We start from the raw sequence: 16,003 nt of genomic DNA on the forward strand, positions 1-16,003 counted from the left end.
TAAGAGTGGCCATCTCTGGAAGTAATTAAAAGTGCAGATGTGGTGCACAGGGACATGGTTTAGTGGTAGACTTTACAGTGTCGGATTAATGGTTGTACTCGATGATCGTAAGGGTCTTTTCCAACCTAAATTGAAGGCCATAGCTTAAACGGCTTTAGCTATGACTGCTGTTTTCTAAACATTAAACACAGTTCTGGTTGAAATACACCTGGCAAGTTATTTGCAGAGGGTACGCAGGCAAACGATCCCCAGGCGCCGGCCAGGGGCTTGCCCCAGGAGAAGTGGAGCCGTTCGCGGGTCCCCTCCGCCAGGAAGGCCATAACCACAGCGGAGGGCCGCAGCAGCGCTCGTACCCCGGCCGCGGAGCCCGCGCCGCGCGGCTGCCGGTGCGGCAGACAAAGCGGGCCGCTGAGTGCGCGCGCGCACCACAGGTCCGCCATTTCCCTCTCTCGCCCTCCACAGGTGGCCCCTTTCCGGGAGTAGGCGGGGACCAGCGCTGCACAGGCCGGCCCGGCCTCAGGCTGCGCCTGGGAAGCACTTAGCCCGACCATGCAGCCCGAGCGGGGTGGCGGCTTGCCCCGCAGGGAAGGTGGCCGGCATGGCCGCCGGCGGCCCAGCGGCGCGGAGAAGGCAGCCGATGCGGCGACTGAAGGAAGTAGCCGGGACTGTCACGGCGGAGACGAGAGCAGGGGAAGAGGCGGTGCTCGCGGACACCGAGGAGGCGGGCGCCGGGGCAGGCGAGAACCTCGAGGTCGTGGGGCAACGCCGCCCGCGGCTCAGCAGCTCTGGCGGGTAAGCAGGAGGAGATAGCTAGAGAGGGGGACCTGAACGGAGTCACACCGTGGGGTAGTTGTCGGGGTGGGGGTACAACCCTTTGCCTCTCCTCCCTTGCTCCACCCCTTCCCGGGTGGAGCCAGCAGCGGCCACTCGCGGGAATTGGAGGTGGTGGTAAGGGGAGACGTTGGCGTTGTCTTCCGGGTGAGCTAGGTATTTGCGTTCTTTTCTTTTGAAAGAGCAGCAGCCAGCGCTTACTTGCGCTAGTGAAAACATAGATAGGTTTTTTTTGGCTGGAGTAAGTTTATACTTTTGTGCTGAGAAATACAAGTGGAATTTGAATAAGTGCATTTGAAAAATACGTCTGTTTGTAAATAGAGATGAAGTGTTGCTAAGTATTTTTGGCAAAGCTTATTGGAAGTTGAAATGAGTGTGTCTTGTCTTGCCCGTGGTGCTAGCAGTGAAGTGGTAATGTGGCTAATCTTACGGCATTGGTATGTGTGATTCACTGGAACACATATTTGTCATTAATAAAAGGTGATAGTTGTGCTTTGACCAATTTTAAAGTGTTTTAGTAGTTTAAAAGTAGCACAGATATGCCTGAGTGTACCACAACTACCTTCAGTTTCCTGCAGAGATGTTAAAATGCTTTCTACAGCCCACCAAGGTATGAGATCAACACTGTGCCTTAAAAAAGAGTTTCCATTTATAAATGTGTTGACAGTACCACATTCAGATTGTTTTGCTTCCGTTAATGTTGTTGCAACATAGAAATCATGGTTGTCCCTGGGCTGGAAAAAGATTACAATGATGACCTAATAGTGATTAGTTTTGGCAGCACTGGGAGTCCTGATGTAGATGGGTCAGCTGCTACCCCATTTTCAGCATCATGTTGATTAGATTCACTTCGACTTTAACGATGCCATGGCTTCAGTTAGACCCAGCAGTGTTTTATCTGCATTAGAACTCATGCGGTTGTTCCTGGATTTTTAAAAAAATGTAAAATATTCATCCCTCTTGTTACTGTATTTAGAAACTTTTTAGCACTCCTATTTTGGGAGATAAAAGATTGGATCAGTACTGTTGCCTAAGGTGCTGGTTGGTTATTTCCCTTGTAAGTGATATCAGCTGTTGAGTTCATAGTTACGTGTGTGGACAGGTTTGGATTCTAGATGTGAACAACACTGCTCCATCATAAGCCATAGAGAAATAGGGGAGAAATTTAGCACCTGTATTAGCTGAGGAAACTTCTATCTTGAGCTGATTTATTTTATTTTATTTTTTTTTTTAAGGTCATTGAACCATTTCTGATTAAGTTGAGATGCATTTGTATCTGTGTTTTCTCTGGTAGTGTTTACCCAGCATGGTCCTCTTCATAATTTAAAAGACACACTCAGGAAGGGAATCGTGTTGTATGTGTACATTTTTGCCTGGATTGTTGTTTGGAATATTTTAGGAAGCAGTTAAAAAATTTTCTTTTGGGACAGTTTACAATATGTTTTGCCTGATCACTGTGTTACTGACTTCGATACACTGATCATCTTAGTCTAGCACAATGACTATGTTTATTTTTGGCTAAGGCTAATAAGATGGGTTGGGCCTTTAAGTGTAGCAGTAGCTAAGGTTTCCCCAGAACTCTTGCTGAAGAGTAAACTTACTGCTCTTCTATGCTGGAGGCTTTTGCTGTGAAGCACTTTATGGTCTCTTAGCACACCTGCCACAAATCTCATGTTTAGCAGCTTAGAGCTGGCTTCCAGCAATCCAGCTATAGTGTCAGCAGCTGTGCCAGCCTGCAGCTGTGAGCCAATCTCAGTTTACCACTTCTGAAACAGAGAGGACCTCCTTCTTTCTCCTTCCATCTGTGTGGTCAGACAAGCTCCCTTGTACTGTCTTTGATGTGTGCTTGACCATGTTTTCTGAACAGATTTAGCTTTTGCCTGGCAGGAAATTACTGCCTTTTATTCCCAATTCTTTAGCAGTCTCTTTGTTCAGCAAAGGGACTTGTTCTGCACAAGTGCACTAGCTCAGTGAGAGAGTGGTTTGTGTAAGAGGGGACCCTGCTGTCTTTCACCAACAGGGGTCAGAGCTTCTCAAGTGATGTAAAAAAAACCCCTTTTTCCGGGTTGCAAACCCGGAAAGCCAGGATAATAATAGGGAGAATGTGAGTGGTTTTACCACATTGCTGAAAATTTCCATTTTTTTTTTTTTTTATTCCCCAAATGGGCCTTGAAATTCCCTGGAGAAATTCACCTGTAATTTTGTAATATATAAGATTTCCAAGGGCAATTAATTCTAGCCCTTCTGCTTTCTAGCCTAAAAGTTGTGGTGGATTACATTCTGCATTTTCCACACTGCTGGTGTCAGCTTGGCATTTTGGGTGAATTTTCTTACTAGATTGTGATCATTCTAATGTTTTACAAACTAAATTTATAATAACATTTTATAATATAAATTTATAAACACAGGACTTAGGTGACTTGATATTATTTCCTGAGAATAATATTTAGCCTATGTTCTTCTGTAGTTTAAAAGCTGTGATAAATTCATAATTATGTATTTTTTTATACCCCGTTTATTAAAATATTGCTGCTAAGCTGGCTATTTAATTCTTCATTGCTGGAGCATTGGTTGTTGCTTAGAAATTTGCATCTTATTGTGTCTTCAATTATGAAAAGCTTTATGACAAAACCTATATTAAGTTGTATTAAAGAATCTGGATTTGGTTTTGCCAAGTCTGCTATGGACAGAACAGTAAAATGCAAGTAAAATTATAGGTGAATGGATTCAGTGAAGCATAATAAGATTGTTAATAAAACCAAACTTTGTTAAAAGCTATTGGAAATACTTAGCAATTTTTACAATGAAGTAGAAATTGGCATTAAATTGCATAACATTTTAGCAGAAATATTTGTTAATCAATTGCATTCATTTAAAGCTACTTTTCATCTTCAAATGCAGTGTTTGGATTTTTTTTAATTTAATGGTTCCTAAACCAGAATTTGAAGCTAGAGAAGGATGTTTTTCTGACTTGTACTGTATTTCTGAGTGTAGTGGCACATTTGCTTTTCAATTTTTTTGTGGACCAGTGAAGGCTGGACACCACTTGACTTGTTTTAGACTACTGTAAGTGCACTGCAATTCTTTGGTTTTAGTAATGGGTGATCAGCTGTGCTACCTGCAAAGCCTGTCAAGACCCAGTACTTGCTGAAGTCAGTTCTCTCCTCTTCTGCTGGGTGCTAATGTAGAAGGAGGTCAGGATGTTGTTTATAAGTAATTGACTTACCCTGCATGGTAGATCCAGCTGTGGATCAGAGTCTTAAAGATGAAAGCTTTCATGATTTCTGTCAGTTCTTGAGGAGATAGCTTTCTGAGGAACTCCTCAGCTCTGCTCTTGAAACAAGATGCTGCCTGTCTTGAGCATAGAGTTTGAGAAGCTGTGAGAAGTGTTCTTAATCCTGGTGAAGAGGAAGAAGGATCTTGGACTTGTTACATCTTTTTGTAACTAGTGTGCATGTTGATTTAACAGGCTTGATTACTGAAGATTTTGTGTCCTCCCTTTAAAAATGAATCAGAGTCTAATTATGACCAGCTGGTTTAACAAATGGCAGATTTCTTTGTAGATCTGTCATCCTGAATAATTTCCTGTTGTTTGTCTGCTTTAACTCACCTATTCTATGTTAAATAAATAGAACACATTTGCAATTATTTTTTAGGAAAATAATGTGGAATTATGATGCTTAAAGTATAAGATCCAGTTGGCATTGACCCAATGTTATCTCCCACTTTTATTCTAACATTTTATTACTAAAGAACGGAGGTTAACAGACAGATTTTAGTTCAGTCTTTCTGGCTTACAGTTCGTTTCAAGATGAAATCTCATTTATTTATTGTTTAGTATATCTTAATTTCTTATAATCTATGCACATGTAGAACTGATCTAAGAGAACACCTAATGCTGTCAGCATCAGATAAATTTTCCCTAGTTTAGTATGAGCTAAATCTTTACAGTCTAAGCAACTGCAAAAGCAATCTCTTCACAGCCATGGTAGCAAAAGCTTTGATTTTTCAAATACACATACATTTGATTTCCTTTGGAACACTGTAACAGAGCTTCTGCAGATAGAAGAAGAATAGATTCTCGATCTTGAACACAGATTTTTGGGGTTTGATGTTAATGTTCTCAAAACAATTAGGGAAAATCTCATTTAGATTAATGTACATCAATTTGTGGGATGTACTTAATTACTAATGAGGTGTGAAGAGCTTCCCTTCTGGGAAGTTTCTCCACTTTGATAAGGTGTGAAGAGGCACTAACTGTGAATGAAGTGTGGATTATTTTGAGTGTATTGATTTAGATTAAGACTCTTGAAAAATGTGTGAACAAGTGGTTGCAAACTTTTTTAGGGTTAGTTCAGTGTCAGACTGGTGTTTGTTAAATGGGATTCTGCAAGACCTACGTTCTGTGTCTGCTCACGTTCAGTGTTTCTATTGATAATTCTGATGGAGTAAAACATGCAGTGTTAAAATTTGCAGACAGTGCTAAACTGAAAGGGTAGGTAGGAGGGTGGAACACAGTCTTAACAAATGGGAGAAACAGCCTACACTAAGATGTAATTCAAGGTCTAATGTAACACCATATTGTTACACATTTACATAGGAAAAACCTGCAGAGGTGTATGATTGGTTAAGCTGCAATTTCATAGGCAGGAACTGGCTGTTCAGTGGATGAGAAAGCAGCAATTAGCAAAGTAGTCACACTGGAAGGTCTGGTTGTACTTCTGCAAGACTCGGACCATCTGGAAAAGTTAATCGGGAGGAGCTGAAGAAAGATGTGAAGCTTGGTAGATGTGACCTAGGACGAAAAGACCTGATTCTTTCCTTCTCTCTCCCCCTCTCATACCTTAAATTTTTGTCTGGTGAAGAGAACACTGTAGGGAAGCCTGGGTATCAATTGATTACTGTGGAAAGGTTTCTGCAAACAGATCCATTTTAAGCAGGACAAGATGAAAACCATTGCTAAGAAGGAGGAATTTTAGTTTGGGCATTGAGATTAAAAATTGTGACTGAAAGAGCAGACAGATTGTGTAATGCGTTGTGTCAGAAGTATATGGAGATCAGTGCAGGAAAATATTGTCAGAGGTTTTAAGAGTGTAGTAAAGATTACTGAGAGTACTCACTCGGTAGAGCTGCTGTGTAACCACTTGCCTAGCTGTATTTTTATTTTTTTTTTCCATTTATTTTTTTTAAGACTTTCTTTGCAATTGAAAAAGATAAACACTCTTTATCCAGCCAAAGTTAATTTAGTCTTGTCAGTTTCTAGACAATAGAGAAGCCTGCTTTTCACAGCACTGGGGACTGTCATGTTTGGTAATAATCCCAGATTGTTTAGGGTAGAATGGTTTAATAATATCTATCATTATTCCTTCACTTTATTTAACCAACTTCCCTACTGATTTAACTTGAGACGCTTTTACTGAGAGGTTACACAGGTGAACATGCAGTATCATTGCTGTGTAACAGCATCATGTCTGACTTTTTTTTGTGACTTCCTTGGGAAGAGGCTTGTGCAGGTAGATTTAGTAATACATCCTGCTGGTAAAACCTGTAAATCCGCTGGAGTGTGTGAGAACCTTGCCTTAAGGCCCTGTTTCTATTCCTGTTTCACTTTTCCCATAGGATAACCATACAGTTACAGACTGTACAGACCCTGTCTTTAACCCTGGAATAGCTAGAATCTCTGTCTTCTACACAACAGAGTGATGATTCTGGGCCACAGTTCCTCCTAGGCTACTGCTCTGACACTGGCATGTTGTGAAACCTTGAGCTTTTTCTGATTGCCTGACAAACCAAGGGTTGGGTTTGTTTGTTTTTTTGCCCTTTTTTTTTTTTTGTTTGGTTTTTTTTGTTGTTTGTTTGTTTTTTTCTCCCTCCCTCCCTCCTTTCTGTATTCTGTTTCAGGCTGTATTTACTCAACTGGTACTGTTCGGGTGATACTGCTTCGCTGCCTTCAATAGCTTATTATGGCCCTGTTAGTCTGTAACAACAGTTGGAATACCAGAAGCTCAAATGATCCCATACTCCTTATTTCTTTTCCTTCCACTTCACTTTAATTCTTAGCAAGGATGTTAAAGGATTATTTTCTCAAAAGTAAAGATTTATTTGTAGAAGCAAAATTAAAAAATGAATTGTGCTAATGAGAAAAGATGGTTCCTTCAGGATTTTCAGCATGGCTCTTTGTTTCTTAGTTTGAGTTATTGTCAAGGATGGGTTTTTTTTTGGTGCAGATTTGCCTTGTGGGTTATACTCGAGTGTAGTACTTGTGGATTTAAAGTGGTTTCCCTACTGATGGAACCACAGCTGAAGTTGTCCGCTGGTTGTCTAGACAGTTGAACACTGCCTAGAGCTTACCACTGAAAAATGGATGAAGAGTTCTCCGGCAGTAAGTGTTCCATATCCACCTAGGGCTGGCAATCAATGCAAACTGTTGGAGGTGAAGATATAATGTGCACATAAAATCCTGGGGTTGTGTATCCCAGCAAGTACAAACAGCCCTCCTTTACATTGTTGGTAATTTGAATGTGTTTGTACTTCCAGCAAGTTCTAAATTATTCTTTCAGCTTCTTCACAGTAGAGTGAACTGCAGGATCAGAGCATCATTGTGCATAGCTCTTGCATTTTGTAACTATACTCTGACCAATAACAAAATAAAATGACATTTTAACATCTTGTTTTTATAAGTATGGTGTTAGGGTATTGAGGAACTTGGACAGTGATTCTTAACTACTTTATCTCATTTTGCATGTTGAGTTTAGGGAAGCACATTCTTTAAAGCTCCCTGGAAAAATATCTTTCAGAGGGTTTTCCCTCTTCTGTCCTTGCAAAAAAAGTTGGAGATTAATAAGGAACGGGTGTCTGAGGTTTGAGTGATGATCTCTAAAATGTCTATAGTAAGTTGCATTCAGATTTGATACAGAAATAGTGAAGGGTTTTTGGTTGGGTTTATTTTTGCGTGAATACAAACACTTTAGCACCCTGGTGTAGTTATAAAATAATTTCATAAAGGTGATTTAAAAGCAGAACAACAGTACTGCTTCTTGAGCCTCTCAAGAGGCTGATAATCACAGAACAAACATGGAGATACAATACACAATGGAATTTTTCATGGGCACTTGATAGGTTTACATTTATATAGAATTATTTGGGCCTTGTTTAATAATAGGCTTTTTGCAGATGTTCTGTCTAGATAGGAGTAATGTTTCTTTCTTTAGCTGTAAATAGGTTTGAGCACATGAACTTCTCAGGATCTGAACTGTTTTTCTTCTGTTATTTCAGATTGATTTTCTGCAACTGCAGTGACGCTTTTCAGGGGGGAAGCTTTGGTTACACTCTTTATCTACAAGTTACATACTATAGAGGACTGTGGTTCACACCAGGTCATTGTCACATGACTAATTGATTTGAATTACCCATAAAGCATTTTAAAAATCAAAGGAGAGAAATGTTTTTTGCAATTAGAGTTAATAAGACATCTTGTAGAACCATACTTTGTGAGTGTTGGAGCAGTAACAGTTTTATGTAAAAACTGCAAGAACAAGTCTTTTCCTTGTGTGCTTTATGAGATATTCTTCCCTTTAACTGAGTGTCATTCCTGTTATGCAAAACACCAGTTTCAGAATAGGATGCCTCTCTTGGCTAATTCTGTCTTTAGCTAACCCAAAGTGATGAGTTCCAGTATCCAACATTTATGAAGCAGTCTTAGGATTTCATCCCTCTTTCAAAAATTCTCATCCTGTACAATAAAGACTAAAAGCTTTTGTTAACCTGTTCTCTCAGGTGCCCTTTCTTCAAATTAAGCTTCTCTTTGGCTTTGGTAGACTCTGTAAAGGTCACTAATAGAGCAGACTAGTGAAGAGGATTACTCTTTGCAGGAATATTTTTTCTCTTTTCATGAAAGAACCTCTGTCGAGGCTCTTCCTTAGTCTAAAGGGGGGGTGGGGGTGGAGAAGAAGCATTAGGTTTTTATTTTTCCCCCTCAAGTTGAATAAACAGGTTATAATAGAAACCTGAACTTGTACTGGAAGAGCCATGATGTTTAGGTGAGCAATAAGGAAATAAATTATTCCTGTTAATGAGATGCAGTGCTTAAAAAGTCACTGGAGACTCACTAGAAATTCATCAATACATTAATAAGCCAATATAAGAAGAGTATGAACATACAGACATGTATGTCAGAGTGTCAGACTTCATCCCCATTAATACCTTTGAAGGAATAATTTTTAACTTGCTCTATTATGTGTGTCACTGTAGTGATGGAATAGATTTAACATCTGGCAATATTTAATCTTATTTATACTGTTGAAAAATCATGAAGTACAATGCACAGAAAATTAAATATAAAGATTTCTTTTTGTCTTTGCATTTCGTTAGGTATAGTACAGAAAAAATACAGCATAAGAGCAAAAGGACTTGCAGATACCTATACCTAGCTGTCGAGTGGGTTTTACAAATGCTGGTTTTCTGTTGAACAATTGGAAGGGGGAAAAAACCTGATACTTAAATTATGTGAAACCTTTAAAGAGGAAGTATAACGAGAAATGGTTTAATAATTTTCAGTGAGGCAACAAAGCAGATTGATGCGCTTTTCATTAATAATTGCTAATTCTCTTGCCTAATTGTATCCTTTGTTAGCCATTAAAAATGTTGTTTATGATGCAGAAAAAAGTTCTCTGTGGAGTAATATATTATTTTGAGCTTTATCTCAAAATATATAGGAAAATCAGCCTGGTGTCTGCCAGTTTACATTAGAAACAGCTTGTGCATAACGTTAGAGAGCCATTAGCACTGATGCTTTTTTGTAAAAAAGGCAGTCAGTGGACACGCAGCCTGTTTTAGATACAGAGAGTACACAATGAAAAGGTTTCGATGTGCAGTGAGTAATGAAGTAAAGGATTTGAAGAATGTGAAGAAAAGGAAAAAGTTTAAACTCAGTTTTTCTTCTCAGTTTCAAATACAAAGTGCAGTCAAATTTTTTTTTCACTTATCTGAGAGGTGATAGGTTTTGAACTGAACTTCCCTCAATTCCTTTTTTTCAGTCCCTTTGTACTTCATGTAACAACATGAGACTGTCATAAAGAGAGAGCAAGCATGAAAGAAATAATGATGTGAAATGTTCTGTTTGTTTGTTTCTTTTTTTTCTTGTGTGTGTGTGTGTGCGTGATGGTTCGGCATCTGCCTGATGCATAGACCATCAGCTTCTCCTGCCAGGAGTGTCTGGGTACTGTATAAAGTAGTTCTGGCTGGGAAAACAGGCGAGATCACCCATTCCAGAGTATTTAGTCATTCATGGGATGTGGGAGGTATGACTTGAAATGCATTTGTGCAGAGAAAGTAATTGAATTTATTTTCTGGATAAAACTGTAGTTCTACAGTAGCTGAATAAACATGGATTGTATTCATTTGCACTGTCACTTTGAGATACTTTATTTTGACACTCCACTCTTACACCACAGTCTCCATCTACTCTTTGGTCATTTCAGGACAGACAGTTATTTTTGCTCAAGAAAATTCTATATTTCTGTTAAAAGTGTACAGTGGTTATGTAGTTGTTAGAGGGTTTTGATAAATTCTGTATTTCTGTTGCCTGCGGTGGGCAACTGCTTTGAGACCAAGTGCATGCCGCACATTGGTGGTATAAAATTCTCCTTCTGACTTAACCAAGTCAGGGCAGTGGGATGTTTCTACATCTTTCTTTTTTTTTTTTTTAATGTGTGTTACTTTAATATTTTGATATATAGACATGATTCACAGACATGTTCATCCTTGCTTCTCAAACTGTAGTTTAGCAGTTGGAGGGAATACTGCTCTGGGAGCTATACTACTACTTATACCGATTCTGAGATATATTATGAAAAGAGCTTGAAATGAGAAGTGTGGTGCATTGCTGCCTTTTGTTTTGGAGGAGCATCATAGATACACATTATCTATCATACAGCTATATTTTGAATTGCAGTACCTGTGGATTCAACACAAGCCTATCTCTTAGAGGCAAATTCACCACAAATCAGACATTTGGCAGTAGTTTGCTTCATTATAGAACGGCACTTTGCATGGTGCCTGAGGGAACTCCAGCTGCTAGTTCCTCTTTTTTGCTGGCTTTATGCTAGGAAGGGGGCTACTGACTCCTACTTGGAAAGTTGATAATGAAGGGTGTGAGTGGCTGGGGTTTTTGCACCCCTTGTGTATACTGTCAGGGAAATCCTACCTTGATTATGATACAGGGATTGCAACCTCTAAATTTAAAAGTATATCCTTGATGCATTACTTTTTTTCTCACTTCCACTTTCCTTGCATCACTGTGTTCACTGTCTGATATGCATACATCTATGCAAATTGAAAGGAGAAAAACTGGGCTTCCTCACTGACCAGCCCATATGTTTCTTATGTCATTGAAAAGACAAGGAAGAAGAAAGGTTTTGGTGTCTCTTTATCAAGTGGTTAGTTACTATTCTCTGTCTTTTCTGTTTTTCCATAAATAAATTAATTTTAGTATTGGTCTCAGAAATGCTATTTAAAGGCCTGGTACTTGAGGCTAGTATCTTTTGAATGTAGCATTGTTGTAATATGTTGTTGTTTTATCTAGTGTGAATAAATTTTTTTTTTAATCAGTGTCATTCAGTCTATATATCCTGCTTGCTTGTTGCTTGGTATGTGGTTTTGCATTTGTAGTTATGCATTTTGCATGTTAGGCAATCTGCTTTATATCCTTATTATTTTTTATATAATTTATTTTTCATTGATTTACTATGTAGCTGTGTATTGGTCCTAAAAATTATCCCTTTTTGATCCCCCCTTTCTGAAAATATCATTAAATGAAGCTATTTGCAACTGAAGCTTTATTGCTTCATCATGCCCCACTGTAAATGTGATAATACAATTTAATTTTGAAAATGCATGGTGGCTGGATCTGCCAGTTTGTTGATAGAAGGGTAGTAGAGATGTGAGGTTTTTCAGAGGCATGTGAAATTAGAATTAGGAAATGGAAGTAGACTAGTAACGAAAGATGAAAAACTTAGGGACTATGCTGTTGACAGTGTTGCAGATATAGTGAAAGGGAGCAAAAAACAGAATGCTGTCCTCTTTAGTCCTTTTTAGTGTTTCAAATTAGTAGAGTGTCTTTTTTTACAGCTTTAATTTTCATTATGTGAATATTTTTGTTTCACGTGCTGTTTCTATGTGATAATTGATCTGAAAAGCAACAGATTCTAGGTGTTTTAATTAAAGTAAAGATAAAGTTTCCTGCTGAATGAAACATCAATGCCCACATCATTTTAGAGGTTCAGTATACATTACATATGTCTTGGTGACTATCTTAAAGTGGGGACTGAAAACGGTTGCAAATGTTATAAAGTTCAAGTTGAGAGTTTCACCAATCGACATAAACATTTGCAGTAAAGTATCTGTTTTTAAAAAATGTTTATTTTAAAAATATGTGAATTTGACAAAGAACACCTGTATGTCCACGTGTATTATGTGTAACAAGGATAGTATTGGAGAATCTACCAGTCTTTAATAGAAAAAGAAAACAAAATTGGCTTTAGAAAACAAGTTTAACATTGCAGGAGATTAAAGCCAAGGATATGTCTTACCCATACACTTAGCCAGTCTAGAGGATAACTGCTGCTGGATATGAAAGAAGGACCTGCTTCCCAGATCCCATGTTTTATGGCATGCTTCCAGTCTATCTAACTGTTATTTGTGCTGGTCTCCTTCTGCTGTGAACTGTTACAGGGAACTTAAGCTGGCAGAAGGTTAACAGTAGAAAAGAGAAGAAAACTATAGATTATTTTTCTGCCTGTTTAGGTGTACAGTTTCAAAGAATACTGTTCTGTTTGGTGTCTTTCAGAATTTTTTCTTCTTTAATGCGCCAATTGAAAATGTAACAGTGTGGGTGAATGTCAGTAGTTATTTTCATGTTATTTTTCTATGGATTTCAAAGCGTCTTATTCCTTATGTGCTTTCTTTCTTACAAAATAGGTGTATTTAAAGAAACTTATAAATATTTTTGAATGTAAAGGTAGGAAATAGTTATGTTGTTATTCAAATGTAGGATAAGTTTTGGAGAACTCTCTTTGTTCTTAATATAGCACAGCTGAAATCCTTCAAAAGCTTGTTTTTGAGTTTTTTTTCTTTTTTTTTTCATTGTGGCAAAAAAATGTTGTGTTGAGAAACTTTGTCACATATTTTTGTTTGCATGAGAAACCCTGAAGCTTCTTCAACATGTTGGTTTTGAACTTGGTAGAGAGTTGCTGGATTTGTGTTGGTTTTATTCTAAAACTGTGCATGTGTAGGGGGTGTTAAGTAAACATTAAACTTGCCTGTGTAACTGAGGTGTTCTCTAAACTTTACTCTTTTGAGCAGATTTTGTTAAGTTTATGAAATAACCTTTGTGGATTAGAATAAAGATGCAAATTTTTCTCTGTTCTCCAGATGGATGCTGCTTTTAGTGAGCTTTTTGCATAATTTGTCATACTTTTACTTCATCACTGATATGGTTGCAGAAGTACAGAGCTTTTCAAAGTGTATCAGTTTATAACAGATCTGTTTATTGAGAAAGGCTGTCTTACCCATTAACTCGTGAAGACTAGCAAAATAGCAATATTCTCTTAAAAAGTCTGGGTTTGAACTGTTGGAGTTAATGTATACTCTCAATAAACTTTGATTCCTTGATGTTACAGAACTCTTCAGGCGTTTTCTTTACAAGTTGTTAATACAACTGCTTTTGCAATTTTAGAAGTGCTAGAATAAAACAACAAAATAACACACTAAGAATTAAGTATACTATTGGAGGCTTTCAAGCCCCGAATGGACAGAGCCCCAGCCTGCTTGGTCTGATTTCAGTTTGACTTTCTTTTGAATAGGCTGTTGGACAAGATGACCTCTTGCAATTCCTTCTGGCTTGGATTGGTCTATAATACTGTGACATTAACACATAAGAAATGAATTGATTTCTGAATACAGTCTGTAATGCAGCTCAGGATACTTCTGTTCAGGAACGGCAGATTTGGTAAGAGCAAGTAACTTTCTGTAGAAATTTTCCTTAACCTATCCAGGATGTTAAGTATAATTTGATTTTAGAATATGACATACAATGTTCACATGTATGCAATATATAAATACTCCGACTTTGGCAAATACAGCCTATACATAGGAACAATCAGTAATCTAATAGAAAAAGCTATGACCTTTGGGGCAATATATTTACTTTGAAAGGTTTTCTTGAAACCTGTTATTTCTGTCAAGACAGGGGCTCCTATTTAATCTTTGTACTAATTTTTTTGACTGAATGTTTGTAAGAAAAACATTCAGCTTTTTTTAAGTTACTGATGATTTGAAAGTAATAGAGCTACCAGGTTTTGTGTAGGTTCGTGTGACTATTTTGTATCAATTACTTGACGAGTTTGCATAGTTGCCAGGAACTTTCATATAGTCATTTCCACTGAATTAAGCAAAAAAATACAGTTGATTTTCTGTTGGTGGAAATGTATTGGCTTGGAAAGTTTGAAAAATCAGAAGTCTCTTTATCTATAGAAGCAGCTGGGAAGGTTCCTACAGACTCTTTGCTTGCAGCACGGCTCAGCCATGGGAAAGGGAGGCAAAGAACCGCTTCTACAGTTAATGCAGCTTGATTCTCTGTTGAGTTTCCCAATTATTGTAGAATGAGTGCTGAATTTATAATGATACTGTTCTCGCAACAAACCCCTTCAGATATTCTTTAGTTTGGAGTTTTAACTGAGTAGAGCTAAATTCTAGCTGATAGCTTTGTATTTTGGAAAGTCATGTATCTAATGAGCAAAGTCTTGAAATACATAGTTTCTGAAGTAATTACTTGCTTGATGGGCTCTACCAAGTTCCTAAGTCTACTGCTAATGTTAGAGAATAGAGCTTATGTGAACGTACATTGCATGGTTATTAAGTTTATTTTATCTATGAGTGAACAGTTTTCAAACTCGATCTTTAGAAGCTGCAGTGCAAAACTTCAGAGGTGCATAGTAGACATAGGTTTATCCTGCCCCTGTAAGCCACCCATTTGAACAACCATAGAGCTAATCATGTGCTGGCAGGTTACAGAGGTACTTCTGAGCTAGCAGTGGGAAGTGAACGTTAGAATTTATGGATTCTTTTATAGTTCTTTGTAAAGGATTTTTAATGCCATTTTAATCTGTAGTTATAAACAAAATAACCAAGCTGTTTACCCTTCAGGCCCCATTTTTTTTTTTTCCCTGGCTCAGTGAGTCTAAGGAAAAGATTTATTTAGCTCCTAATAGAAGCTGCTGTTCTATATCAGTGAGGTGTATGTTCTTTATAAAACATGGCTATAGCTTGTGGAAGTATTAGTAATGATCTGTGAGAAAGATGAAGTGCAACTTGTAGCCTCCTGGTGTTTGAGCATGTTATAACTTTACTGAATGCAAAGAATATTTTTAGAGCAGGGTTGTTTGGTCTTTTTGGTTTTGTTTCTCTCTCTTTTTTTTTTTTTTTTTTTTTTTTTCCCCCAGTTAAACACTAATGCAAAAACAGCCTCTTTCATTTGAAGTTTTTAATCAGGTTCTATTATTTGCTTCTCATAGATAGAATAAGGAACTTCGAAGCAAAATAATTTGGTGGACAAGGTTATTACATTTACATACATTTACATTTTCGTTGTTATTGTGGTCAGACTTGTGAATATGATATCCGTTGAAAACAACTATGTAGATAAGCTAACAGCTCACAGTTTTTGCCAAGTGTTGCTGAACATTACAAACTGTTCTCTTCTGCCTCTGAAAGAAACTATGGTATCTTATGGTGTCACTGCATTAGGAACATCTTATTTTTCAGACAAATTTACAAATCTTACCTTTTATTTACTTCTATAAAATCTGGAGTAAGAACACTAAATAAGAACAGTTGGGGAATTGTATTCTACTCTTACTTCATACTGACCTTTTTATTGTTCGAACTTTCTCTTTTTTCTCTCTCTCTAAAAGTTTATCATTAACATTCCTAGGTAGACAGAATAATGTATTGGCATGCTTCATGGTATTTTCCCAGATAGTTGTGTATGTATGTAACATGCTGATAAACATGTATACCTTGTTAATTCACTATTGGTAATTTTGTTAGTTTGTTTTTAAAACTAAATTCCCATTTGTCTATGTCATTGTGAATTGTATTTCAAATTCTGTCATTG

General features: G+C 37.7%; 1 protein-coding gene across 2 annotated transcripts in view; it reads left to right on the forward strand.

The window, feature by feature from the left end:
• Positions 1 to 549: 549 nt before the first annotated feature.
• AVEN (apoptosis and caspase activation inhibitor) overlaps positions 550 to 16,003 on the forward strand; it is a gene marked incomplete at its 5' end in the record, with an annotated part of 103,474 nt that continues 88,020 nt past the window's right edge. For both annotated transcript variants that reach the window (XM_080617227.1, XM_080617228.1), the window contains one exon: positions 550 to 792. In XM_080617227.1, coding sequence (XP_080473353.1) covers positions 550 to 792 — 243 coding nt within the window. The remainder of the gene's footprint in view (positions 793 to 16,003) is intronic.

The sequence above is a fragment of the Psittacula echo genome (assembly GCF_963264785.1).
Source record: "Psittacula echo genome assembly, chromosome: 5".
NCBI lineage: Eukaryota > Metazoa > Chordata > Aves > Psittaciformes > Psittacidae > Psittacula > Psittacula echo.